At 42.6% G+C, this 24,200-nt stretch overlaps 1 protein-coding gene across 1 annotated transcript in view; it reads right to left on the bottom strand.

Annotated features, from left to right (window-relative positions):
* The window catches only part of LOC144691950 (uncharacterized), a 48,576-nt gene extending 26,108 nt beyond the window's left edge, over positions 1-22,468 (bottom strand). The window contains exons 1-2 of the mRNA XM_078560517.1: positions 22,344-22,468; positions 12,535-12,855 (exon numbers count right to left, since the gene is read on the bottom strand). Coding sequence (XP_078416643.1) covers positions 12,535-12,855; positions 22,344-22,455 — 433 coding nt within the window. The 5' untranslated portion in view covers positions 22,456-22,468. The remainder of the gene's footprint in view (positions 1-12,534; positions 12,856-22,343) is intronic.
* Between the last annotated feature and the right edge of the window lie 1,732 nt (positions 22,469-24,200).

The raw sequence follows: 24,200 nt of genomic DNA, 5'->3' as shown, positions 1-24,200 counted from the left end.
CCCTTTCAAAAAATATCTTTTGCAGTACTAAAATGAAAATATTTTAGTCATTGCTGAAGTTATTTTACTTTTTCAAAGGGGGTCTTCAACATTTACAGTAATGGTACTTTGCATTGCAAGAAATGTGCAAGATCTAATGAAACTTTTTCAGATTACCTGTTTCATTAGATCACAATGTTACCATGTGCTGATACAAGTTTTAATTTTGGCATGTAAAATAACAAGGCTTAATTTAATCCAGGGGTAAAGTTTGCACTTTTAAACTGTTCTACTTTAGACACTTAAGGCATTAGCATCATCTAACCACCTCCATTGTTACTGCCTTGTATTACATGCCCTGTGTCTGTTTTCCTAAATATATATTATTGTCTAATGAGGTACCTGCCACTGCTAACAGAGCGGTAAAAGCAATATGATTGATAGCTTAAATGACCTGTATCACAAAATCATATTTAGTACTTAGCAATGTCAAAAGACATTATTTTCAGATTCCCTCAGTGTTAACTATTTAATCGACTCAAAGGCATTTAAAAAATATTAGGTTTTGTTTATATCAAAATGAATATGTGAAAAATAATCCCATTTTGGGAAGAGATCATTGTCCTATTTATTTCAGAAGGTGAAGACAGTCTATTCTAAATGATTTGGAAACTGAAAATGCTGGAAAAACTCAGCAGCTCTGGCAGCATCTGTGGAGAGAGAACAGAGGGCAGAATTTTGCCGTCGGTGAGCAGGGGTCGGGGCCTGCTCGCCGACGCGTAAAGTGACGCGGGATGATGTCGGGTGAAACCCCCGATATCATCCTGCCCCATTTAAATTTTCAGGTGGGGGGTGCGCAGCAAAATCAGCTGCGGACCCACCGACCTGTCAATGGCCAATTGAGGCCATTGACAGGATCATTTAAACAGTTAAAGGGCCTGCCCATCCAACTTTAAGGTTGGCAGGTCGGCCAGGAGCCCCAGTGGGCTTCTGAAAAACATGAAACCTCATCCACTGGTGGGATGAGGTTTCATGTAGGGTTTTAAAAATTTTAATAAAGTTGTTATGTAAATTATGAACATGTCCCATCTCATGTGACATTGTCACATGAGGAGGACATGCTAGGGAATTTTTCTTTCTATTTTTAATCTTTTTCAAAGTGGAAGTGATCTCTCTGAGGCAGCACTTAGCCTCAGGGAGATGTGCGCTCTTTTGTGTGCATGCGTGAAAGAGTGCATTCTCGCTTTTAGGGAATCCCCCCCTGCCTGCACAGGGAGCGCATAGCGCTTCCCGCCGGATGTCACGCTGGGCGGGTCTTAATTGGCCCGCCCACGTAACATGGCGGCGCGGCCGGCTTCTCCTGCGGGGATCGGCTCCCCGCCCGCCGGAGATTGGGTTGGGCCCGCCCCCGCCCCCGCCCCCGCCCCCACCCCCGCCCACCCAACAGGCGGAAAATTCTGCCCAGAGTTAACGTTTGGAGTCCGTTTGACTCTTTTTCAGATGTCTTCTACTCTAAATGATCATCCGCTGTTAAGGTGGCAAACTTATACAACAGCTGGAGTGTAAAAAATAGACAAGGTAATTAGAGGTTAGGAGACCATCTTATTCAATTCCATCCTATTTTGATTTTATTTGATTAGTCAAACACTAGCAAAGTAAGAGCTATACAGAGGAATGAAACTAATCTGCCTTTGTATTGTTTGTATTGCTGTTGCTTGACCTGTTTTAGAACACTGCAAGCTAGCAGCTCTGTGTTGATCTGTAATGGGGAAGAGCTCTGTTCTGTGTGCTTACTTGAATTCATGCGGAGTCTGGAATGCTAGCCAAGATGTTTATGGTCCCAATGGTCTAGAGCAGGAGATGCATGCAGGTCCATTGCACTCTTGTTGGAGCAGTCAATGGGCTAAAACTGATGGAACGAACTGAACTATTTGACAACTTCTGTGCAGCAATAGACTGGGAGACAAAGATACAAAAGAGGACCACTGATTGGTCCTTTCAATTCACTGGGGGAGGTGATGACATGGCGGTATTGTTGTTGGACTGGTAAACCCGAGACCTAGGGTAATGTTCTGTGGACCTGGGTTCGAGTCCCACCATGGTAGATGGTGAAATTTAAATTCAATAAAAATCTGGAATTAAAAAAAGTAAATTTAAAACATAAAACCATTGCTGACTGCTGTAAAAACCCATCTGTTTCACTAATGTCCTTACCTGCCTACATGTGACTCCAGACCAATGTGGTTGAGACTCTTAAATGCTCTCTGAACAAGGGCAACTAGGGATGGGCAATAAATGCTGGCCTAGCCAGTGATGCCCACATCCAATGAATAAAAAAAAAACTCTCTAGTAATTTCATGTATTATCAACATTTTTATTATACTTGCAGAGAATGACAACACCAACTGGATGGGGCAGGACACCAAACCAAGGTAGAGCTCAGAACTTCAGGAATTGAGACCCCCAAGTCCTCAGGAAATCAAAGGCAAAAGGTACAGAATCCTGAGTGTGAGTAACAAGCTACCTAGTAATTCATGTTATCTGGAAAGAGAGATTAGTAGCTCTGAAAGTGTCAATATCCTTACCACCAGGCTTGTGGAACAGTGTTGCAATAAGTTTAAGGACGTTACTTAAGCTGGCAAGGTAACATACTGGGCACACTCTCACTTCTATTCCTTACCCATTCTGGGCACTAACATACCCTTCAACCTCTTAAAGCAATGCTGCCACAACTAACCATCCACACTACATTCTGGTCTAGGTCTCTGGTCTAGCTCGACACCTTGCAGAATGACTGCCCCACTCACACCAGTTATTTACATGCACAAGTTTAAAGCCCCTTCCTCTCCTTTAACAGTGTCATACCATTACATCTTTCAACTTTCACTGCTAGCCTTAATCTCATTCACACTCTCTTCTTACAAGACAAATTGGAACATAATTCATGCCAAAGGCAGGCCACCATTAAACCCCTCAGCCCCTACATCTTCTGAGCACTCGCTTAGCACTTACTGTGGATGATGGCTAAATCAGCAGCAGTCTGCCAATGCCAGGTTATTAATTGTACATCTACATTGTTCTGTTGGGATTCCTCTGAAGCAGCACACAGATAGAACATCTACCCTCTTTCTCTGTCTCTTCAATTTCAAGAGGGTAATGCTCACCCATTCTTAGATCCTATCCTCTTTGCTGGCAGATCTATACAGTGAAGGTTGGCATAAGGGGAAATGATGATGAAGAGAAGGAGAGGTAGGTGGAGCTGTGGAGTACTTTTCTGCTTCGTTGTGCATGGGGACGATGAGAAAGCAGATAAGGCACATCCACCAATGGCAGTTGTTTCATCCTGTCCCAACTTCCTTTTCCCCAAAGGCCACAAACATAACCACCTGCCTCTCTCCCAGACACAAGATCAGGGACTTGAACCCAGGGGAATTTTGTAGTGGTAGTGAGGATGTATCAACAATGTTTCAAAGGAATTGGAGCAATGAAGAATGGGTGAGATATGTTGCATTTCCAAAAAGAAGCTGGGGAGAAAGCTTTAAAATGTGTTTCCCAGCTATACAATATCTCCAGACTTCTATCTCAGCAACTTCTCACCTTCTGCCTTCATCCGCTGATCTCCTAAGACTCATTTATGTTACCCTGAATGTATTAGCGGTGCAAAACCTGGAAATTTGCAGCTGTTAAACCAGGGGCTTTCACACTGGGTCATGCAGACAAGGCCAGTAAGGACACAGTGTGAAGGTTCAAAAAGTACAAGGGAACTTGGGGAAGTGTTTTAAAGGTACACCAGCAGCAGAAACAACTTTCACGCAAATTTCTCCTGTAAACGCCTTTACTGCATTACACACACTGCGGTAAGACCAAAGAAGTTCACCTCTAACCTGTGACATTCAGGTGGCCGTTTACATGGAGCTACAAGTGTCAATTTCATTTACAATCGGGAAAAAGCGCTGGAGAGGAAATATTTTGAAATTTCATCCTAGCCCATAGGTGCAATTCTTGGGTGGTTTCAAAAAAATGATGTTAGTGGGGCGACAGATCATTTTACACTCTGTCCGATTTCTTTATTGACTTCAATGACTGCCCAAAATATAAATCAACTGTGTCTCTTTTAAAAGAGAATAGAAAAAATAGCCTTTAGCTCTGTTGCTAAATTTGCTGCTATGATTATATAACACCCAACCACGAGAACAGGAAACCAACATCGAGATATGGAAGAGAACTGCATAAGCCATATAGAATATGTGCACATGTAGTGATGGTGTAACACAAAAAATAGCTGCAAACTGCAAATTCTGGTGAGCTGGGGGGTTTCTAAATCTGAAGAGAGACAATTAGCCAAGTATGGTATTCTTATATTAAACTTAAATACACTTAAGGATCATAAAATCTTTTATGGCACAGAAGGAAGTAATTTGACCCAACAGGCTGGCTCTCCCTGGAGCAATCCAGTTAGTCCCATTTCTCTGCTCTATCTCCGTAGCCTTGCAAGTTTATTCCATTTAAGTGCCCATCCAATTTTGTTTGAAATCATTGATTGTCTCTGCTTACGTCACCCACATGGGTAGTGAGTTCCAGGTCATTACCACTTGCTGCGTAAAAACATTTTTCCTCACATGCCCCCTGCATCTCTTTCCCAAAACTTTGCATATGGGTCGCCTAAACCTTGTGCCATCTGCTAATGGAAAAAAATTTTCTTTGTCTACCTTATAATCCAAACCTGTAATAACATTGCACACCTCTATCGATTCCCCCCTCAATCTCCTTTGCTCCTGGGAGAACAACCCCAGCTTTTCCAATCTAACCTTGTAGCTAAAATCCCCTCCAGAAACATTCTGGTAAAACCTCCAGTCCATCCTCTCAAGAACCCTTGCATCATTTCTAAAATGTGGTGACCTTAGGTGAGGCTTCATGAAAAATGTAAAGGCAGCCTGGCCCATTCGCCCACCTGCCAACCGTAATGTCGGTGGACCACGAAAAATTGGAGTCAATTGCTCCGTTAATGGACTTAATTGCCCCCTTAATTGTCGGCAGGCGTGCTTCCGACTTTTGTGCGCGCCCACTGACCGAAGTATTGCTCGAGAACGGGATGGCGTCGGGATGCTTGCCCCATGTTATCTCATGCGATTTCACGTCCGATCGGGTCAGGCACGCACCCGCCCGATGGGTGTAAAATTCTGCCCTATGAGTCTCTGTTTTGTTAAGCAGCCTTTTCTGTGGTACTTTATCAAATGTTTCTTAATATTCATATAGACAACATCCACTGCATTTCCTTCATGAACCTTCTCTGTTACTTCATCAAAAAGTTAAGTTAGATTAGTCAAGCACGATCTGCCTTTTACAAATCTGTGCTGGCTCTCCTTAATTACCTCAAACCTCTCCAAGTTTCTGTTGATATTTTTCCCTGATTATTGTTTCTAAAACCCACCACTGATGTTAAACTAACGGGCCTCTGGTTGTTAATATTGTTGTTACACCTTTTCTTGGATAAGCGTGTCACAGTTGCCACTCTCCAATCCTCTGGCACTTCTTCCATATCTATGTAAGATTGGAAGAGTATGGCAAGCCCTTCTGGTCCAGCAGACTTATGTACCGTAAGTGTACCCAGCCTTTTTCCCGCCCCCTCAATTTTCACCCCATCTACTACCTCCACTATCTCTGTTTCTACTGATATATTGTCAGATTCTTCTTCCTTAGTAAACACGGACACCTTCTTTGTCCCTAATAGGAGCCATGTCAACTCTTACCATCCACTTGCATTTTTGGGTTCCCTTTTCTGTTGACTGCAATCTTATTCTCATATTCTTTCTTTGCCAGTCCTATAGCTGACCTAGACAACATTCAGGCTTGGGCTGATAAGTGGTAACATTTGCTCCACACAATTGCCAGGCAATGGTCATCTCCAACAAGAGACAATCTAACCATTTCCCCTTGACATTCAATGGCATTACCATTGCTGAGTCCTCCACCATCAACATCCTGGGGATTACCATTGACTAAAAACTGAATTGGACCAGCCACATAAACACTGTGGCTACAAGAGCAGGCCAGAGGCTGGGAATTCTGCAGAGAGAAACTCATCTCCTGATCCCCCAAAGCCTTCCCACCATCTACAAGTCTCAAGTCAGGATTGTGATGGAATACTCTCCACTTGCCTGGATGAGTGCAGCTCCAACAACACTCAAGAAGATCGACACTGTCCAGGACAAAGCAACCCGCTTGATTGGCACCACATCCACCACCCTAAACATTAACTCCCTCCACCACTGACGCGCAGTGGCAGCTGTATGTCTACAAGATGAACTGCAGCAACTCACCAAGACTCCTGCAACAGCACCTTCCAAACCCACAATCTCTACCACCTTGAAGGACAAAGACAATAGATGCATGGGAACACCACCATCTGCAAGTTCCCCTCCAAGCCACACACCATCCTGACTTGGAACTATATTGACATTCATTCACTGTCGCTGGTTCAAAATCCTGAAACTTCCTTTCTAACATCACTGTTGGTGTACCTACACCATATGGCCTGCAGTGGTTCAAGAAGTCGACTCACAACCATCTTCTAAGGGCAATTAGGAATGGGCAATAAAAAATGGCCGAGCCAGTGAAGCCCACACCCCATGAAAGAATAAAAAAATCCCCCTTGTCTTCCCTCTCAACCTATTGTATTTGACCTGGGGTTCTTGCTTGAAGAATTTACCTGAAATGCATCATACACCCTCCTTTTTTTGTTTCATCATATTCTCTATCTCCCTCTCATTACCCAAGGAGACCTGGTTCTGTGTCAATATTTCTGGCCCTTGTTGGAATGTAGTTAGCTTGTATCTGACATATCTCCTCTTTAAAGATCACCAATTGTTTTATTACAGTTTTTCCTGGCAATCTTAGGTTCCATTTTACCCTGGCTAGATCTCTTCTCAGTCCATTAAAATTAGCCCTCTTCTAATTTAGGCGTTCCACCTTAGGTTATTCCTTACTTTTCTGCATTACTAGTTTAAACTTTCTGATCCAATGATCACTCTTACCCAAATGTTCTCCCACAGACACTTGGTCAATGTGGCCCAGCACCAGCCAGCAATGCCTTTCTAGTTGGGCCAAGAACATACTGATCAAGGAAGTTCTCCCGAGCACATTTCAGAAATTCCTTCCTCTTCTTAAACTTTAAACTAACACCATCCCAATCAATATTTGTATAATTAAAGCCCCCCAATATCAGCACTCTATAGTTCTCGCACATCTCTATAATTTCCCTAAAGATTTGCTCCTCCATTTCTCTCACTATTTGGAGGCCTATTGAATACCTTCAATAATGTGATGATACACTTTTTGCTTCTTAATTCAGATCACTGTGGATTTGAGATTTGATTTATCATCAAGCCCTAGAAATTGCCTCTCATTGCATTTGTTTTCTGAGGGGTGCAAAGGAGCAAATTGTGCAGGGGGCAATATCCCACACCTGATATGCTCCTGCATTATAGATGTTCTTATATTGGCGAAGGTATCGTTTAGGCACCCCGGATGGCCAACTAACACACCAGACACCTTACACTTGGGGCTAACACTTGTTTTCAGCTTCCTTACAGCAATTGGGTCTTGTGAGCATTGCAGGAGGTGGGCATGCTCTGCTTCTTAAGCAGTTGTTGTGGCCTAAGCAGTGACTGCCACAATAAGGAAAAATGTTTCAGTGGAACTAGGAAGAGTAGATCTGCTTCCCCATTTCCATAAACTTTGCAATCGTACCCCCTGTTGCACAAGAACCTCCCCATCCCATAGGACTTGCATTCAAATTGCTAACACAGGATGAATGAACCATGACAGTTGCCAGGAACTTGCATGATATACTACCTGTGGTCACAAACAAAGTACACATTCAGAGAGTGGTGTCCCTTTCCATTGTGAGACATGTCAGGCTCCAACAGGGACCATGCAAGGCAATGTGGATGGAGCCTATGGCATCTTGGATGCTGCAGAGGACTAATGCACCCTCATTGTTCTTCGCTATTTTCATTGGCAAGTTGATGCATGTGTATCTCCTGGTGTAAGGAACCTTGGTGATATCCCTGATATAGTAGTACAAAGCAAACTGCAGTATGTCTTTGGTTCACTTTCAAGATCCCAACTGTCCAGACTTTGGCCCTCCATTTGCCAAGCATTTCTGCAGCCACCGTTCTTCTCAATCGCACACTCACTTCCACCTTCAACACCCTTGTCCTCATTCAAACCAGCACACTCTCTCACACTGGCCGTTCCTCATGGTCCAGACCTTTTCTCCACTCCCTTAAGTCCAAGGGACGCATACTTGAAAGGATATGGTGGACAATTGGTTTGGCCATCCACTGCCAGGTCTACTTGGACCACACAAAACACTATCGGGCCCTGCTCTCATCTGCCAAAACTGCCCACTATTCCAGGATCATTTGGAAATGCCAAGAAAACCCCAAGCTTCTTATCTCTACTGCAAACCCTCTTATTAAACCCCTTGACACTGTTCTCTGCAGCAAAGAACAAGAGTCCAGACGGCTATGTTGCCTGCCTGGTGCCAGGGTTTGGGATATCTGCTCAGGGTTGGAGAGGAACTTGCAGCGGGAGGGGGAGGATCCAGTTGTCATGGTCCATGTAGGTACTGGTGACATAGGTAGAACTAGGAAAGAGCTTCTGCAAAGTCAGTATGAGGAGCTAGGTACCAAATTAAGAAGCAGAACTTCAATGGTAATAATCTCTGGATTATTGAGCCGCGTACAAATTGGCATAGGGTAATTAAGATTAGAGAGACAAATGCGTGGCTCAAAGACTGTTGTGTGAGAAGTAGGTTCTGGTTTGTGGGACACTGGCATCAGTAGTGGGGAAAGTGGAGGCTGTACCATTGGGACGATTTACACCTGAACCGTTCTAGGATGAGTGTCCTTGCAAGGAAGGGACAGAGAGAAAAAACCTAAGAATACATCAGCAGTCAAGACTAGATGTTACAAAGGTAACAAAAAGGCAAAACTGAAGGCACGTAGCATTCATAACAAAATAAATGAATTGATGGCCTACATTGAAGTAAATAAATATGATCTGATAGCAACTAAGGAGACGTGGCTGCAGGGCGACAAAGACTGGGTCTTTAATATTGAAGGGTACATGAAGAAGAATAGGAAGCTAGGTAAAGGTGGAGGGGTAGCACTGTTAATCAAAGAGGACATTTGTGCAATAGTTAGAGATGACCTTGGTTCAGGAGATCAGGATATAGAATTGGTTTGGGTGGTGATGAGGAATAGTAGGGGAAATAAGTCATTAGTGGGTCTACAGGCCTCTTAACAGTGGCCACAGTATAGGACAAAGTATTCAAGACAAAATGTGCTTGTGATAAAGGGATGGCAATAATTATGGGTGATTTTAATCTACACATAAACTGGAAAAATCAGATTGGCAGTAGTAGCCTGGATGAGGAGTTCTTAGAATGCTCTCGAGATAGTTTCTTAGAGCAGCAAGTTCTGGAACCAACCAGAGAGCAGGTTGTATTAGACTTGGTATTGTGTAACGTGACAGGATTAATTAATGATCTCAGAGTAAAGGCACTACTAGGTAGCAGTGACCACAATGTGATTGAATTTTACATCCAGTTTGAAAAGGAGAAGAGCGGGTCTAAGACTAGTATCTTAAACTTGAATAAGGGCAACTACGTGGGGATGAAAACTGAGGTAGCTGAAGTGAACTGGGAAACTAGTCTAGAGGATAGATCAATAGAGAAGCAAACATTTAAGGGGATATTTCAGAGTATTCAGAATAAGTAGATTCCTACTATAAAGAAAAGTTCTAAGGGGAGGATCCACCATCCGTGGTTAACTAAAGATGTTAAGGAAAGCATCAAAGTTAAGGAAAAAGCATACAACTCCGCAAAAATTAGGGGTCACCTTTTTAGGACAGAGATGAGAATTTTTTTCTCTCAGAGGGTTGTGCGACTTTGGAGCTCTCTGCCTCAGAAGGTGTTGGAGGCAGGGTCATTGGATATTTTTAAGGTAGAGGTAGATAGATTCTTGTTAGGCAAGGGAATCAAAGGTTATCAGGGTTAGATGGGAACGTGAAAGTCGAAACACAAGAAGATCAGCCATGATCTTATTGAATGGCAGAGCAGGCTTGAGGGGCTGAGTGGTCTACTCTTGTTCCTATTTCTTATGTTCTTATGTTCCCTTGTTTCCTCCAGCCTCACCTCCAACAACTGGGGGAGGGATGCTCATGGATTTCTTTTTCACTAAGATAGAGACCATCTGATTTGCAGTCTCTGCCACTTCCCTCTCTAGGTCAAACTTACTCTACTATTTAACCTGCCTTAATCTTGAAATTGTATATTTCTCTAGTTTGTCTCCTATCTTTCCTCATGCCCTCTCTGAGCTCATTTTACCCATGAGACACAGTTCCTGCTCTCTTGACCCTATCCCCACTAAACTACTGCCAACCAAACTTCCCCTCCTGGTTCCCACGTTAGCCAATTTTGTTAACTGTTTTCTTTCCTCATGTTCTCTCCCTGCCTCAGCTCCAACATCCCTTTCTCTCTAAAGTCCTTGAATGTGTTGTCACCTCCCAAATCAGTGTCCAGCCAACTCAGAATATCTCTAATCAGTTTGCTGGCCCTGCCACAGTACCAAAAGTTAAACTGTCCCTCATCTTCCTTCTCAACCTGTCAGTACCCTATGACATGGTTGATTACACCATGCTCCTCCAACGTGTCTCCACCATCATTCAGCTGGGTGAGACCTCACTCATCCAAAAACATGTCTGTTTCCACATGTGTGTGGATGATACTGAGCTCTACTTCACCATTGCCTCTCTCAACCTTGGCATACTCCAAATACACTGCTTGTTCAGCATCCATAACTGGATGAACAGAATTTTCCTCTGATTAAATATTGGGAAAACTGAAGCCAATGGCTTTGGTCCCCATCACAAATTCTGCTCCCTCATCACCAACACCATTCCTCTCCTTGGCAACTGCATGTGGCTGAACCAGATTGCTCACACCCTGCTGTCATTTTGACACCTAGATGACCTTCCTAACACATATGCATGCCATCACTAAGACAGCTTATTTCTATCTCTGTAACATTGCCCTGCTCTGCTCATTTGCTACTGAAACCCTCGTCCATGCCTTTGTTATGCCTAGACTTAGCTATTTTAATGCACTCCTGGCTGGTCTCCCATATACTACCCTCCATAAACCTGAGGTCATCCCAAACTTTGTTACCGATGTTCTAACTTACACAAAAATCTGTTCACCCACCACCCCTGTGCTCGGTGAACTAACTGGCTGCTGGCCAAGCAATTTTCAAACTCAATTTTAAGATTCTCATCCTGGTTTTCCAAATACTCCATGGTCTTGCCCCTCCCTATCTCTGTAATCTCCAGCCCCACAACCCTCTGAGATACACTCATCTAATCCTGGCCTCTTGAATATCCTTGATTTTAATTGCTCCACCAAACACTGTGCATTCAGCGGTCTTGGCCCTAAGCTTTGGAACTCCCTCCCTTAACTTTCCCTCCTCTCCACCTCTCTCCTCTTTTAAGAAACTCCTTAACATCCACCTCTTTGAACAAACTTCTGGTTATTTACCCTAACGTCCCTTTAGTAGATTTGTTTCGTATTTAGTTTCATAGTGGCCCTGTGCAGGGACTTGGGACTTTTTTAGGTTATTTTGAACCTATTTTGAAGGTGCTATATAAAAACTAGTTGTTGTGGTTGCTACCTGCTGGAGCCTGGAACAGACCAGTGGTACAAAGATTAAGGGCTGTGGTGACAGCCAAAAGCAATGCCGCTTACACCCTGGGTTAGATTTCTAGTTGTGACTGCGCAGCAGGTGACATAGCTCAGTGACAGCCTCCTGGGTGAAGTGAATGCACTTCTCACATTGTTCCTTGGTGAAGTTGAGGTATGAAAATTGCTTCATGAAGACCTGCTATGGGAATGGCCTCCTGTGTAGGACCTTCTCCTAGAATCTGCCCCCTTATTCTTGTCTCCCAGGCAAAAGGCAGCATAGTGGTATGCATCCTCTTCTTTCTGAGAGACATCATGGCTTCAGGCTTTGTTTTTACTTGCTAGACTGCTAGACTCCCGCAATGACCCGAATATATAAATATGAATATCAAACTTGACTAACTGAGTTTCTTTATATTTGGAAACCCCCATCTCCAACACACAAGAAAAAATCAATCCTCTTCTATTTTCAGTATTACACCACATATATGCACAGAGAAACATTTTGTCTCCAATGAAAACACAGATTTGAGAATCTGGGTACCTTTGTCTTTTAATGGTTAGTAATTGCAATCTTGTAGGATATGCAGGCTAGGAGTAGAAGACTGCAAGCTAAATTCATTTGAATATTAACTCAAATTATGCAGATTGGGTTTTTGTAAATCTTTTATGTATGTTAACTGATCTAAAACATAACCAGTCATACAACTTCTTGCTCATCACATTTAAAAACCCTATAAGCTTTATTATTTTGATAGTTCATATCTTTCAGGTAGTTTATAAATGTAGGAAATTTTTCAAAATTCTGACTTTACCTTTGACATCCAAGTACATTTTTTCCTCTTGTTTTCCATTTGGAAAGGTATGAAATATGCAGGAATACCAGCCTTTGTCAGATTTGAGAGCTTCTCTGATTGTGATTGTGGAATGTTGATTTTTGACTACCGTTGTTATTCGCTGATCGTAATGATGTGTACTGTTTGAATGGTACACAGCAAGTTTTCTTCTGTTTCTGGATTTATTCCATTCAACTAATACCAACTGGCCACCTTCATCAGAAAAGCCACATTGTAAGGTAACTGAATTGCCCTCTGCAACGGTTACATTCCCTTTAGTTGTAAGCTTTGGTTGGACACCTAGGTAGAAAAGAAAGAGAATTCAGATATTATCGATTCACTTTGTATTGGCTTTATCATAATAACCCCAGATACAATTACAGTAAATACTGATGTAACAGAAAGAATTGAAGGGTGTCATACAGTGTTTCATAGCCAGAGACGTACACTTGAAAAATAATCACTGTTGTCTGGTAGGGCTGTGAATTTCCTCAGAGTTGCTTCTGCTCCGTTGTAGCAACATTGCTGAAAACTTGTATATTTGCCTAAAAGGGGTTTCTACCATACAATTCTGGTAAAGTCGAGAGGAGAGGCAATAAAAACTAATGGGTACAATGCTAGAGAGACCTCAGGTTATATGTAGGCAAATTATTGAATGTGGCAGGCCAGGGTGAGAAAATGGTTACGGGGTCCTGGGCTTTATAAATAGGTGCATAGAGAATAACAGCAAAGAAATTATGATGAACCTTCTTAAAATATTGGTTTGGCCCAAACTGGAGTAGCTGTCCAATTCTGGAAGGCTTTAGAGAAGATGCAGAATAAAATTATAAGAAGGTTCCAGTGGCAAGAGACTTCAGTCATGTGGATAGATTGGAGAAGCTGGGGTCATTCTCCTAGAGAAGGATGATGGAATATTTGATAGAGGTGTTTAAAATCATGAGGGATCAAGTCAGGGTCGATAGAGTGGAACTGTTTCCAATGGTGGAAGGATTGGCAACCTGAGGACAGTAATTTAAAGTGATTGGCAAAAGCACTCAAGAATTCTTTTTACACAGCAAGTGTAATCTAGATCTGGAATCCACTGTCTGAGAGTGTGTTGGAGGGAGATTCAATTGTGGCTTTCAAAAGAGAATTGTACTTGAAGGGGACAAAAATGTAGGGTTATGGGGAAAGGATTGGGGAATGGGACTAGCTAAACTGCTTTTCCAGAGAGCCGGCATGTACTCGATGGATCTAAGGCCTCCTTATGTGCAACAATAGTTCTATGATTTTATAAACTATTACAGTGGATTGGGAGTAGCTCCAAAGAAATTTCCGGCCTAGGTAAATTTGCAGCAGCCATTTCCACACTCCATTTCCCACAAAGAGTAATGAGATGAAAATCTGCTTTAGGACACCAGGAGAATTTACTGCCCTTTGAAAAATGACTACTGGAACAGAAAATTTAGCCTGTCAAACCTGTTCTGCAAAGCCAGGTCTCCTGAATAGGAATTGAACCCATTGAAAACACTGAGTCTGAACCATAACTGAATTTTTTCACATCAATCTGAAGAGACAAATGGGGCTCCAATGAACACCTCCTTCAAGATAGAGCCCGCTGAAATTTCAGCCTAGATTATGTCTTCTCAAGTCATGGGACTTGAAGTGGTAACAGAGGCCTGAGTTTTTAGCTCAGTGGGCGGGTGCGATTGACCCCTGACCGTGATTTCACGCTGGCTGGCCAATTAACGGCCAGCCAGCATGAAACGTGTGCTGAAAGGTTTAGCACTGCGGGGTGGGAGGGCGGGAAGAGGGCGGGCGATGACGTCAACATGGGCACAGGCGAGCGCTAAGAGAAAGCTCCCTGAAGGCAAAGAGCTGCCTCAGGGAGCTGCAGACCCGAAAACCACCAAATAAAGTTTCAAAAAGCCGGAAGAAAAAATCAGAATCCGGCACTGGAAAATACAGATGATAAAAATGCTGCTCACAGATTTTTGTTATTTTATTTCATAACAGAAACCTCATCCCGCCCTTGGATGAGGTTTCGTGAAAAATGTAAAGGTGCTTGGCTGATTTGCCCATCCGCCAACCGTAAGGTTGGACGGGCCACAAGAAATCGGAGTGAATCGCTCCATTAATGAGCTTACTTGCCCTCTTAATTGTCGGTGGGCGTGTTTCTGACTTCTGCACGGGCCTGCCAACCTAAATATTGCGTGAGCATGGGATGACATCAGGACACTCGCCCGACATCATCTCACACACCTGCCTGATCAGTGGAAAATTCTGCCCAGAGAGGCTGGGGGCTGTCACTGAGCCAGCCCTGATACTGATCCAGTAGGTGACTATATAGAGGATATAGGATTGAAAATTGTGGAATGCAGTATTTATTTCAGGAATGAATGTGACAACATGAGTCATCACTTAGGCAGAAAGTCCCAATTTCAATACCCATTGCGCGTTGAATTAGTTGATCAAAGCTAAGGAACAATAGAGGTTTTCACTGCAATTGGCCTTGACACACGTGAGTTCGGGAGGAAAAATATCAACACTTCTGATCACTGCCTTGTGATTCCTGCTGCAAACTGCACACATCCGGATGGATATCTGGTGAGGCCATGTGGAGGCTTTAACGTCTGAGCGTTGAGTGCCTTGTGCGAACTAATCATCAAGTACAAAGAAAAGTCATTTGAGTATTTCAGCTGTGCCCCAGTTGGTAGCAGGCTGACATTTAAGTCAGAAAGTTATCGGTTCAAGTCCCATTCCAAAGACTTGAACACAAAATTCTAGGCTGATATTCTAACAAAGTAGTGAGGAAGTGTTGTACTATTGGAGGTGCCATCTTTTGGATAGATGTTAAAGTGCTCTCAGGTGAACATAAAAGATCCCCTGGCACTAATTCAAAGAAGGTCAGGGGAGTTACCCCTGGTTTCCTGGTCAATCTTGTTCCCTCAATCAACATCACACAATAAATAAAGATTGTCTGATCATTACATTTGTGTTTGTGGGACTTGCTGTCTGTCTGTCATGATTCCCACATTACAACAGTGTCGGCACTTTAAAAGTATTTCACTGGCTAAGTACTTTGCAATGTTATGAAAGGGTCTATACTTACGCATGCATTTTTTCTTTTAGATATTGTAGCCTGGTCAGCATCCATGAAACCATATCTGCCAGTGGTGCCCCTGGTGCCCTCCAGCACTGATCCTGCTAGAATTTGTATGGTCAGTGGGAGAGTACCTCACTAGCAAGGGCAGCAAGCACAAGTGCCACTTTGGGTGTATCTCTGGCACTCGCTTCCCCATGTTGCTTGAAACTTCAGCCATGGGGTGTTAGGGGGTTGGGTGGTGAGGAAAAGTGGGGGTGATGTGGTTTGATCAGGTGGGGTTAATCTAGCTCAAACACCAGCAATATTTTTCTTTCAATCCATTAGTAGTTCAAGCCACATTGGTAGCCTGGCAGCACTGGTGATGCCCACATATGCCTTATGGAAACTGCATGCCTCACCTCACTGGGCATATTGGCAGTCACTGCATTGCTGTTTCCAGGTCCAGGAGTGGGAGGTCCAAATATAGAAAGCGACTGCTGTACCTCTGCTCCATTATTTGCATTGTAAGGGTCAATCAAAGTTGTGTCCTTTACAAGGCATTAGGAAGTCCTGGAAGGAACAATAAAGCCTTTGGAACCAGTCACTTGCCTGACCACTCTGCTTGAGTTCTGCTGGAGTTAAGGTGGGTGACTGGTGGAATCTTCAAGGCTGATTAGTAAATTCTGAAGGGAAAAAATGTGATTTGCTGCTAATAGAGGCTTGATATAAATCTCCTGTATGAATGTGATAAACATGATAAATAGATGAGTTTCCACTGCAATATTTTACCTGCAGATTATGTATTTCAGCTTCACAATGCTTTACTGAGAACACTTAAATAAACTTATCGTTTACTATTATAGTTTGGCCCTGTATACAGCATTGTGTTTCACGGAGAGAAGTACAGTGTTTGATTCTATGGTTGTCTTAGTGATAGACAGCATGTGTATAGAAACTGAAAGCCAGCATGTTCTTATTACATTGTGTCAGCTGTGTGGTACCAATTTGCTTTGTCTGTGATACTGATGCCACAGAAAGCTCACTGCCTGTTGGCAAATGTGAGTTGCTATGGTTACAGATGGCACTTGATGCTGATGAACCCCAGTGTGCCACTATTTGAATTTATTGCAACTCTTATTGGCTTGTGGCAAAGTTGCTCTGATTGTAGATGGAATTAATCTTGAATTCTACTGGTTGTGTCACAGCAATCATTTTGTATCGTAGCTTCATTGCCCTCATGTTTTAAAATTAAAAGCAAAAATTTCAAGAACTCTAAGACTCACTCACTTTTCCAGAACAGCTTTATCCAATTCAGGGTGGCAGGGAGTTGGAGCCTATCCTGACGGGCAATGGGCGCTAGGCGGGGTATGCCCAGGACAGGATGCCAGTCCATCACAGGGCACACACTCTCACGCGCACGCGCGCACGCACACACCCACACACACTCACTGAGGGGCAATTTACCATAGCCAATCCACCTAACCAGCACTTCGTTGGACGGTGGGAGGAAATCTATTAAAATAGTAAGAACTAATTAATATTTTTAAAAACCTGATGTGTTTTGAATTGGTTAGATTTCTGAATAAAAGTGTTGACTTGGTGTATGTTTTGGCATCTCCCGGATGCAAGCCCATGGCGTCCACCCTGAGATCCAGGTAAGCAACTTCTGGTGCTTGAAATGTGCATTTTTCCTTCTTTAACCATACACCAGCTTCCATGAACCTCTTAGCACCTCCTCCAAGTTGACCAACTGTTCGGTCTCAGTGGACCCTGTGATCAGGATATCTTCTAGGTATACTACCACTCAGGGAAGTCCTTGCAAAAGACTCTCTATTGTTCTCTGGAAGATTGCATATGCAGATGATAGTCCAAATGGTAGGCAAGTGTAATGATAAAGATCCTCGTGTGTGTTGATAGTCACATATTCTCTTGATGTGCTATCCAGTTCTAATACAAAAACAGAATTATCTGGAAAAACTCAGCAGGTCTGGCAGCATCGGCGGAGAAGAAAAGAGTTGACGTTTCGAGTCCTCACGACCCTTCAGCAGAATCCGCAGTAGTTTTTTGTTTTTATCCAGTTCTAATTGTTGGTAGGCGTGGTTCATATCCTATTTTGTGTAGGACTTGCCTCTAGCCAGCTTTGCATATAAGTCATCTATCCTTGGAATGGGGTACTTATCTAGTTTTGCTGCATAATTTATGGTCAATTTATAGCCCACAAATGCGTATAGTTTAGTCAAGTTTAACCACTGGAACTATGGGTGCTGCCCTTTCTGAGATTTGAACAGGTTGGATGATGCCCAGCTTTTCTAACTGGCACAGTTCTGCATCCACCTTCTCCTTCAATGCATAAGGCACAGGTCAGGCCTTAAAGAAATGTGGTGTTGCCTGAGATCCACATATATCTTGGCCTGCAGGCCTGTTAACTTTCTTAATTCATCCTGAAATACCATGTTGTATTTCCTTAGCAGTTCAGGAACTCCTCCTGTTTGCAGATGAAATATCTCAGACCAGTTGAGCCAGAAGACTAGGTCCTTCTCCTTTCACTATTATCCCAGGAAGCTGGGCTGTCTGTTGCCTGTAAGACACTGGTACTGTGGCGATGCCCTTTACCTGAATAGATTCTCCAGTGTATGTCTTTAATTTAGTGGTTGTGCGCTCCAGGTTTATTGGCTGTCTACCTTCATTAAGGTATTTGAAGGTGTGCTCTCTCACCATTGTAGTTGAGGCACCCGTATCCACCTCCATTATTAGTGGCTTCTCATTAACTTGGATTGTCACAGTGAGAGGTGCAGTTTTTACAGCGGCTACGTTATACAGGGAATAAATGTCGGTGTCGGCAGCTTCAGGTTCTGCTGTATTCTTTAATTCAGTCATGTTGGTTTGCTGCTTTATGGGCTGTATTGATATTGCTCTGCATTGCCTTACCAAGTGACCTTTCTTATGGCAGCAATGGCATTCTGCCTCCTGTAATTTATTACAGGTGTCTGGTCTGTGTCACCTCCACATCTATAACAACTTAATTTTAGAGTCACTGCTGAAGTGTTTCTACTCGGCCTTTCACGTTTCTAACAACGGACATTGCCTCTCGCTTCGATGTTGTGGGTCTGGTTTTCACGCCATGCCCGGTGGTAAGTTCCCACTCCACATGAGGAACAGCGCCATATTGTATGTTTACAAAGCCTGCGAGTCTCTCACAGCACTTTCCATGGCGAGGGAGATTCCTAAGGTGCGCTTAAAGGCGATGTTGACCTCGATGAGTAAACGGTGCTGAATGGCATCGTTCTGAATGACACAAGCTAATTGGTCTGGCAGCATAACATTTAATATGTCCTCAAAGTTGCAGTGTTCTGTCAACTGCTTAACATTCGCTACATAGGTTGCAATGGACTCTCCCCGAGCCCTAACTCTGCAATTAAGTTTAAAACGCTGCATTATTACGGATGGCTTCGGCTGGAAGTGCATTTTCACGAGGTCTACTAATTCAATACAGGACTTTGAGTTGGGCATGCTCGGGGCTGTCAGGTTGTGAATGAGATTGTGTGTCTTACTGCCACATACACTCAAAAGGATGGTTTTCCACTTTTCCTTCTTGGTAATTTCGTTTGCTATGAAATAAAAACCAAGGCGCTCTACATACTGGCTCCAGTCTTCAATAGTCACATCGTAAGGATCGATTCTGCCGAAGGCTGGCGTAACTGGTGAGTAGTCTTTTCTTTTTCTTAAGACTCGACGTACTCATGTTAACAAGGCTAGGTGCAGCATCAGAGCTATCACATCCTCATTGCCAAATGTAATGACTTGGCGGACCGGACAGGTTTCAACAAGAAACAGATAAACTTTATTACAAAGAGCTTTTAAGGTGCTACATGCTCAATCAGGACTCTTGTGAGGAAGCCCGACCCCTTGAATTGCCCTCGCTTAGGGCTCATTTGTCAGAGCCTCCTAGAATACCACATTACCCCTAATAGACAGCAGGCGAGGCTATACCTTCAGTTATTATATTCTTATATTTAATGTCCACCCAAAATATTGGCATATTCAGACAAGGCCTCCATTCAATAGTTCATCTGAAAGATATAGACAATACAGCATTCTCTTAGTACTACACCGAAATATTGACTATTACTTGGGCATGAACATGTACAGACCTACATGTATGAATGAAACAGATCTATGCATGCAGAAAACAGCCATACATATGTGAAAAAGGCATAAATACGCCTGTACTATAAATACATTTAAACTGGCAATGTTTAAATACCAATTAAAATATGGAATTATGGGATAAAACAAACCTAGTATCATCTTTAACAAAAACAAAAATACCTGGAAAAACTCAGCAGGTCTGGCAGCATCTGTGGAAGGGAGCACAGTTAACATTTCGAGTCCGCATGACTCTTCAACAGAACTAAGGAAAAATAGAAAAGGGGTGAAATATAAGCTATTTTTTGGGTGGGGGGGGGGGGGGTGGAGGGGGTGGGGGTGGTGGGGGGGGTGGTGGGGGTGGGTGCAGTTGGGACAAGAGAGCTGGATAGAGGGCCAGTGATAGGTGGAGATAGTCAAAAGATGTCACAGACAAAAGAAGAGGTGTTGAAGGTGTTGATATTATCTAAACGAATGTGCTAATTAAGAGTAGAAAGCAGGATAAGCAAGGTACAGATAGCCCTAGTGGGGGTGGGGTGGGGTGAAGGAATCGAAAAAGGCTAAAACGTAGAGATAAAACAATGGCTGGAAATACATTTAAAAATAATGGAAATAGGTGGGAAAAGAAAAATCTAAATAAATTATTGGAAAAAACAAAAAGGAGGGGGAAGAATCAGAAAGGGGGTGGGGATGGAGGAGAGAGTTCATGATCTAAAATTGTTGAACTCAATATTCAGTCCGAAAGGCTGTAAAATGCCGAGTCGGAAGATGAGGTGCCGTTCCTCCAGTTTGCGTTGAGCTTCACTGGAACATTGCAGCAAGCCAAGGACGGACATGTGGGCATGAGATCAGGGTGGAGTGTTGAAATGGCAAGCGACAGGGAGGTCTGGGTAATGCTTGCGGACAGAACGAAGGTGTTCTGCAAAGCGGTCACCCAGTCTGCGTTTGGTCTCTCCAATGTAGAGGAAACCGCATTGGGAGCAACGAATGCAATAGACTAAGCTGAGGGAAGTATAGGTGAAATGCTGCTTCACTTGAAATGAATGTTTGGGCCCTTGGACGGTGAGGAGAGGGGAAGTAAAGGGGCAGATGTTGCATCTTCTGCGGTTGCATGGGAAGGTGCAGTGGGAGGGGGTTGAGGAGTAGGGGGTGATGGACTACGCACCATACATAAAACAGAGTAGTACACACCCCAACATGCATTAAATGGAAATGCTACATGCATACATGAAACAGATATATATATGACCATATGAATGCACAAGTGCTTATTTGCACTTAACACTGCATAACATTTGTTTGATGTATAACCATGATAATTAGGTATATTTTAAAATTAAGGAATCTAGCTGATGAGCTCAGAATCGTAATCCAGGATACTAGCAAGATTTAAAAGAGTTGGGGAGAAGACAAAATATATTATTTAATAGTCAGATAGCTCCAATTTTGAGGTTTCAAAGCTTGTAAACTTGGAAAGAGAAAATAGAGGAAGGTAAGCAGTTCCACAATCTTGAGATTCTGAGAAAGAATGAATTGTAGTACTGTAGGTGTTTATGATGAGTCTTGGTTTGGAGGGAGATGGAACTGAAAAATCTCCACTCAGTTTCTAACTAATTTCAAAGAGCAGTCCTCAAATAGGCATTAGATCCCTCATTGGCATATTCAAAAAAACTAATACCTGTTAAATGGCATTCAGGGATACCTGATTATTGCATCAGATGTAATTTTGCTGTCCTTGGAGTGGAGGCAGGACATGAGTCTGCCAAAATTTGAGCCTCTGTTTCTTGCCCAAGAAATGGGTGAAGGAAGGTACAATTTAACCCCCGGTTGCTTCGATAGCTTAAATGATGAATGCCATCTTCTAAATATATAATTAAAAATATGTAATTTCGAATGTTCCTGAAAATGGAATATAACAACTGAATGCTCATAGTTCATAGAACAACATAGTTCAAACAATTAATTTCAGTATCGTGAAAGGATTTGAAATTCAGAATTCATTACTTTAAGTCATTCCAATATTGATCTGCTTATTCAAATTACTTTTCCCGGAAATTTTGGATTGAATTCATAACAGAAAGACTGGGTCACAAAATGGTGTAATTTACGGCGTAAGTCACAGATCACATTGTGCTACCGGGTAATCAAAATTTACAAAATAAATCAAGCCTTCAAATTCTGAAACAATTTTTCTTAGAGCTTAGGTACTCATGACAAGTAGACGTTGGTCCACTTGGCCCAGATTATGATATTAATATTATTATGGGATATTTACATTTAATCATACCCCTTGCTCCACACACAATAATCCCCATTTAAAGAAACCATATAAACCTGCTTCTCAACACTGTAACACTCTTTCTAAGTAGTTTGCAAAGACAGTGTTTTGGAGGTGCCCCATATGTTTACAAAAGCCTTTGCAATGCAAACCATATCTTCTTAGTTTCTGTATAAGAGATGTTCCTGAATTCAAATGTTTTGTTCTGACTAGTTTCACTGAATAATTTTTCACTTTGGACTAAATGAGTCCTTTGCCACTTTGAATAATATCCCTCAACAGTAAAAATGACAGACTTACCAGTCACAATCAGCAAGAACACGACAACTGTTTTTATCATGATGTTTCTGAACAATTGTCTCATGATTATTCTGACAGCAAAATGCCTGGTTCTTGAAAAGTAAAACAGCATCAGTAACAGGAAGCTGTGATTAAAAGGAAACCACAGATTCGCATGTGCTGGCTGTTCAAAATGTCCTTAACTTTACATTTGTACTAGTACATTCCAGCCTGAAATCAACTGTGTTTATTTTTTCTTTGGTTGAAATGACAAAATCGAGATTACTGTTTATTTTGAATTATAATTCATACTAATTTATCTCATGCAGTATTTCCTGAGTACTTTTTTTTTAAAAGACTGTAAATACATGATTTTCCTTAAAACACTTCTGCCTTTCTCTCGGGTATAAATTCATCTTGGGGTGGACTAGGGGTAGTGGTATGCTGAATAACCCATTTTAGTATAGTGGATGGAATTTCTAATAGAAAGTGGCATCATGCCACCCAATCCTGCTTTAAGTTTGATATGCTACACTGGATGTGTCGTGGAATCTAAAACATTTCCGTTTTCTCCTGCAGATATTTTCCCACTGTTTAAATATAGGATACAATGTATTATTTTTGGTAGTATGATTCAAATGAGATAAAATTGCACTGCATGATATGAACATATGAGTGCGTTAGCATATCTGGAAGCTAGTGCTATTTCACCTCCAAAAAAAACCTTCTTGTCAATAAAATGTGAAACAATGGATTTTGATTTCTGTTGGTGGCAAACTTCTGGCAAAACTGTGTCTGGGTTATTTTTGTTCTTCACAAAGCTGAATGTGTTTGCCAAGAGTGAGATGAGGCAGCTTCTTAAGCCAAGTTTCATTTCATTTTCATATGTATTTGAAGATAGATCACAGAATCACACAGTGCAGAAGAGGCCCTTCGGCCTATTGAGTCTGCGCCGACACGTGAGAAACACCTGACCTACCTACCTAATCCCATTTACCAGCTCTTGGCCCATAGCGTTGAATGTTATGACATGCCAAGAGCTCATCCAGGTACTTTTTAAAGTATGTGAGGCAACCCGCCTCCACCACCCTCCCAGGCAATGCATTCCAGACCGTCACCACCCTCTGGGTAAAAAAGCTTTTCCTCACATCCCCCATAAACCTCCTGCCCTTCACCTTGAACTTATGTCCCCTCGTGACTGACCCTTCAACTAAGGGGAACATCTGCTCCTTATCCACCCTGTCTATGCCTCTCATAATCTTGTACATCTTGATCAGGTCGCCCCTCAGTCTTCTCTGCTCTAATGAAAACAACCCAAGTCTATCCAACCTCTCTTCATAACTTAAATGTTTCATCCCAGGCAACATCCTGCTGAATCTCCTCTGCACCCCCTCCAGTGCAATCACATCCTTCCTATAATGTGGCGACCAGAACTGCACACAGTACGCCAGCTGTGGCCTCACCAAGGTTCTATACAACTTACTCCCTTGAAACTTAATGCAGCTGTACCCCTCTGACTTGAGAATGTGGGCAGAATCTTCGGCCCGCTTGACGAAGCATAAAATGATGCGCGGTGATGTTGGGCGTGCGTCCCGCCATCACTGCGCGTCATTCAGATTTTCAGCGCACCAAACTGTCAAAGGCCTATTAAGGCCAGTTAACTATCAATTAAAACAATAAACAGAGCTGCCCATCTAAAATTAAGGTTGGTGGGCAGGCGAAGAGCCCAGGCAGCCTTTGCATTTTTCATAGAACCTCATCCATGGGCGGGATGAGGTTTCATGAAGATTTTTAAAGGATTCAAAAAGTTTTGAATAAAATTCGTAGACATATCCCAGCTGATATGATAGTTTCACATGAGGGGACATGTCCTAAATT

Source organism: Cetorhinus maximus, chromosome 16 (assembly GCF_964194155.1).
Source record: "Cetorhinus maximus chromosome 16, sCetMax3.hap1.1, whole genome shotgun sequence".
NCBI lineage: Eukaryota > Metazoa > Chordata > Chondrichthyes > Lamniformes > Cetorhinidae > Cetorhinus > Cetorhinus maximus.
This window is presented reverse-complemented; position numbering and strand designations above follow the sequence as displayed.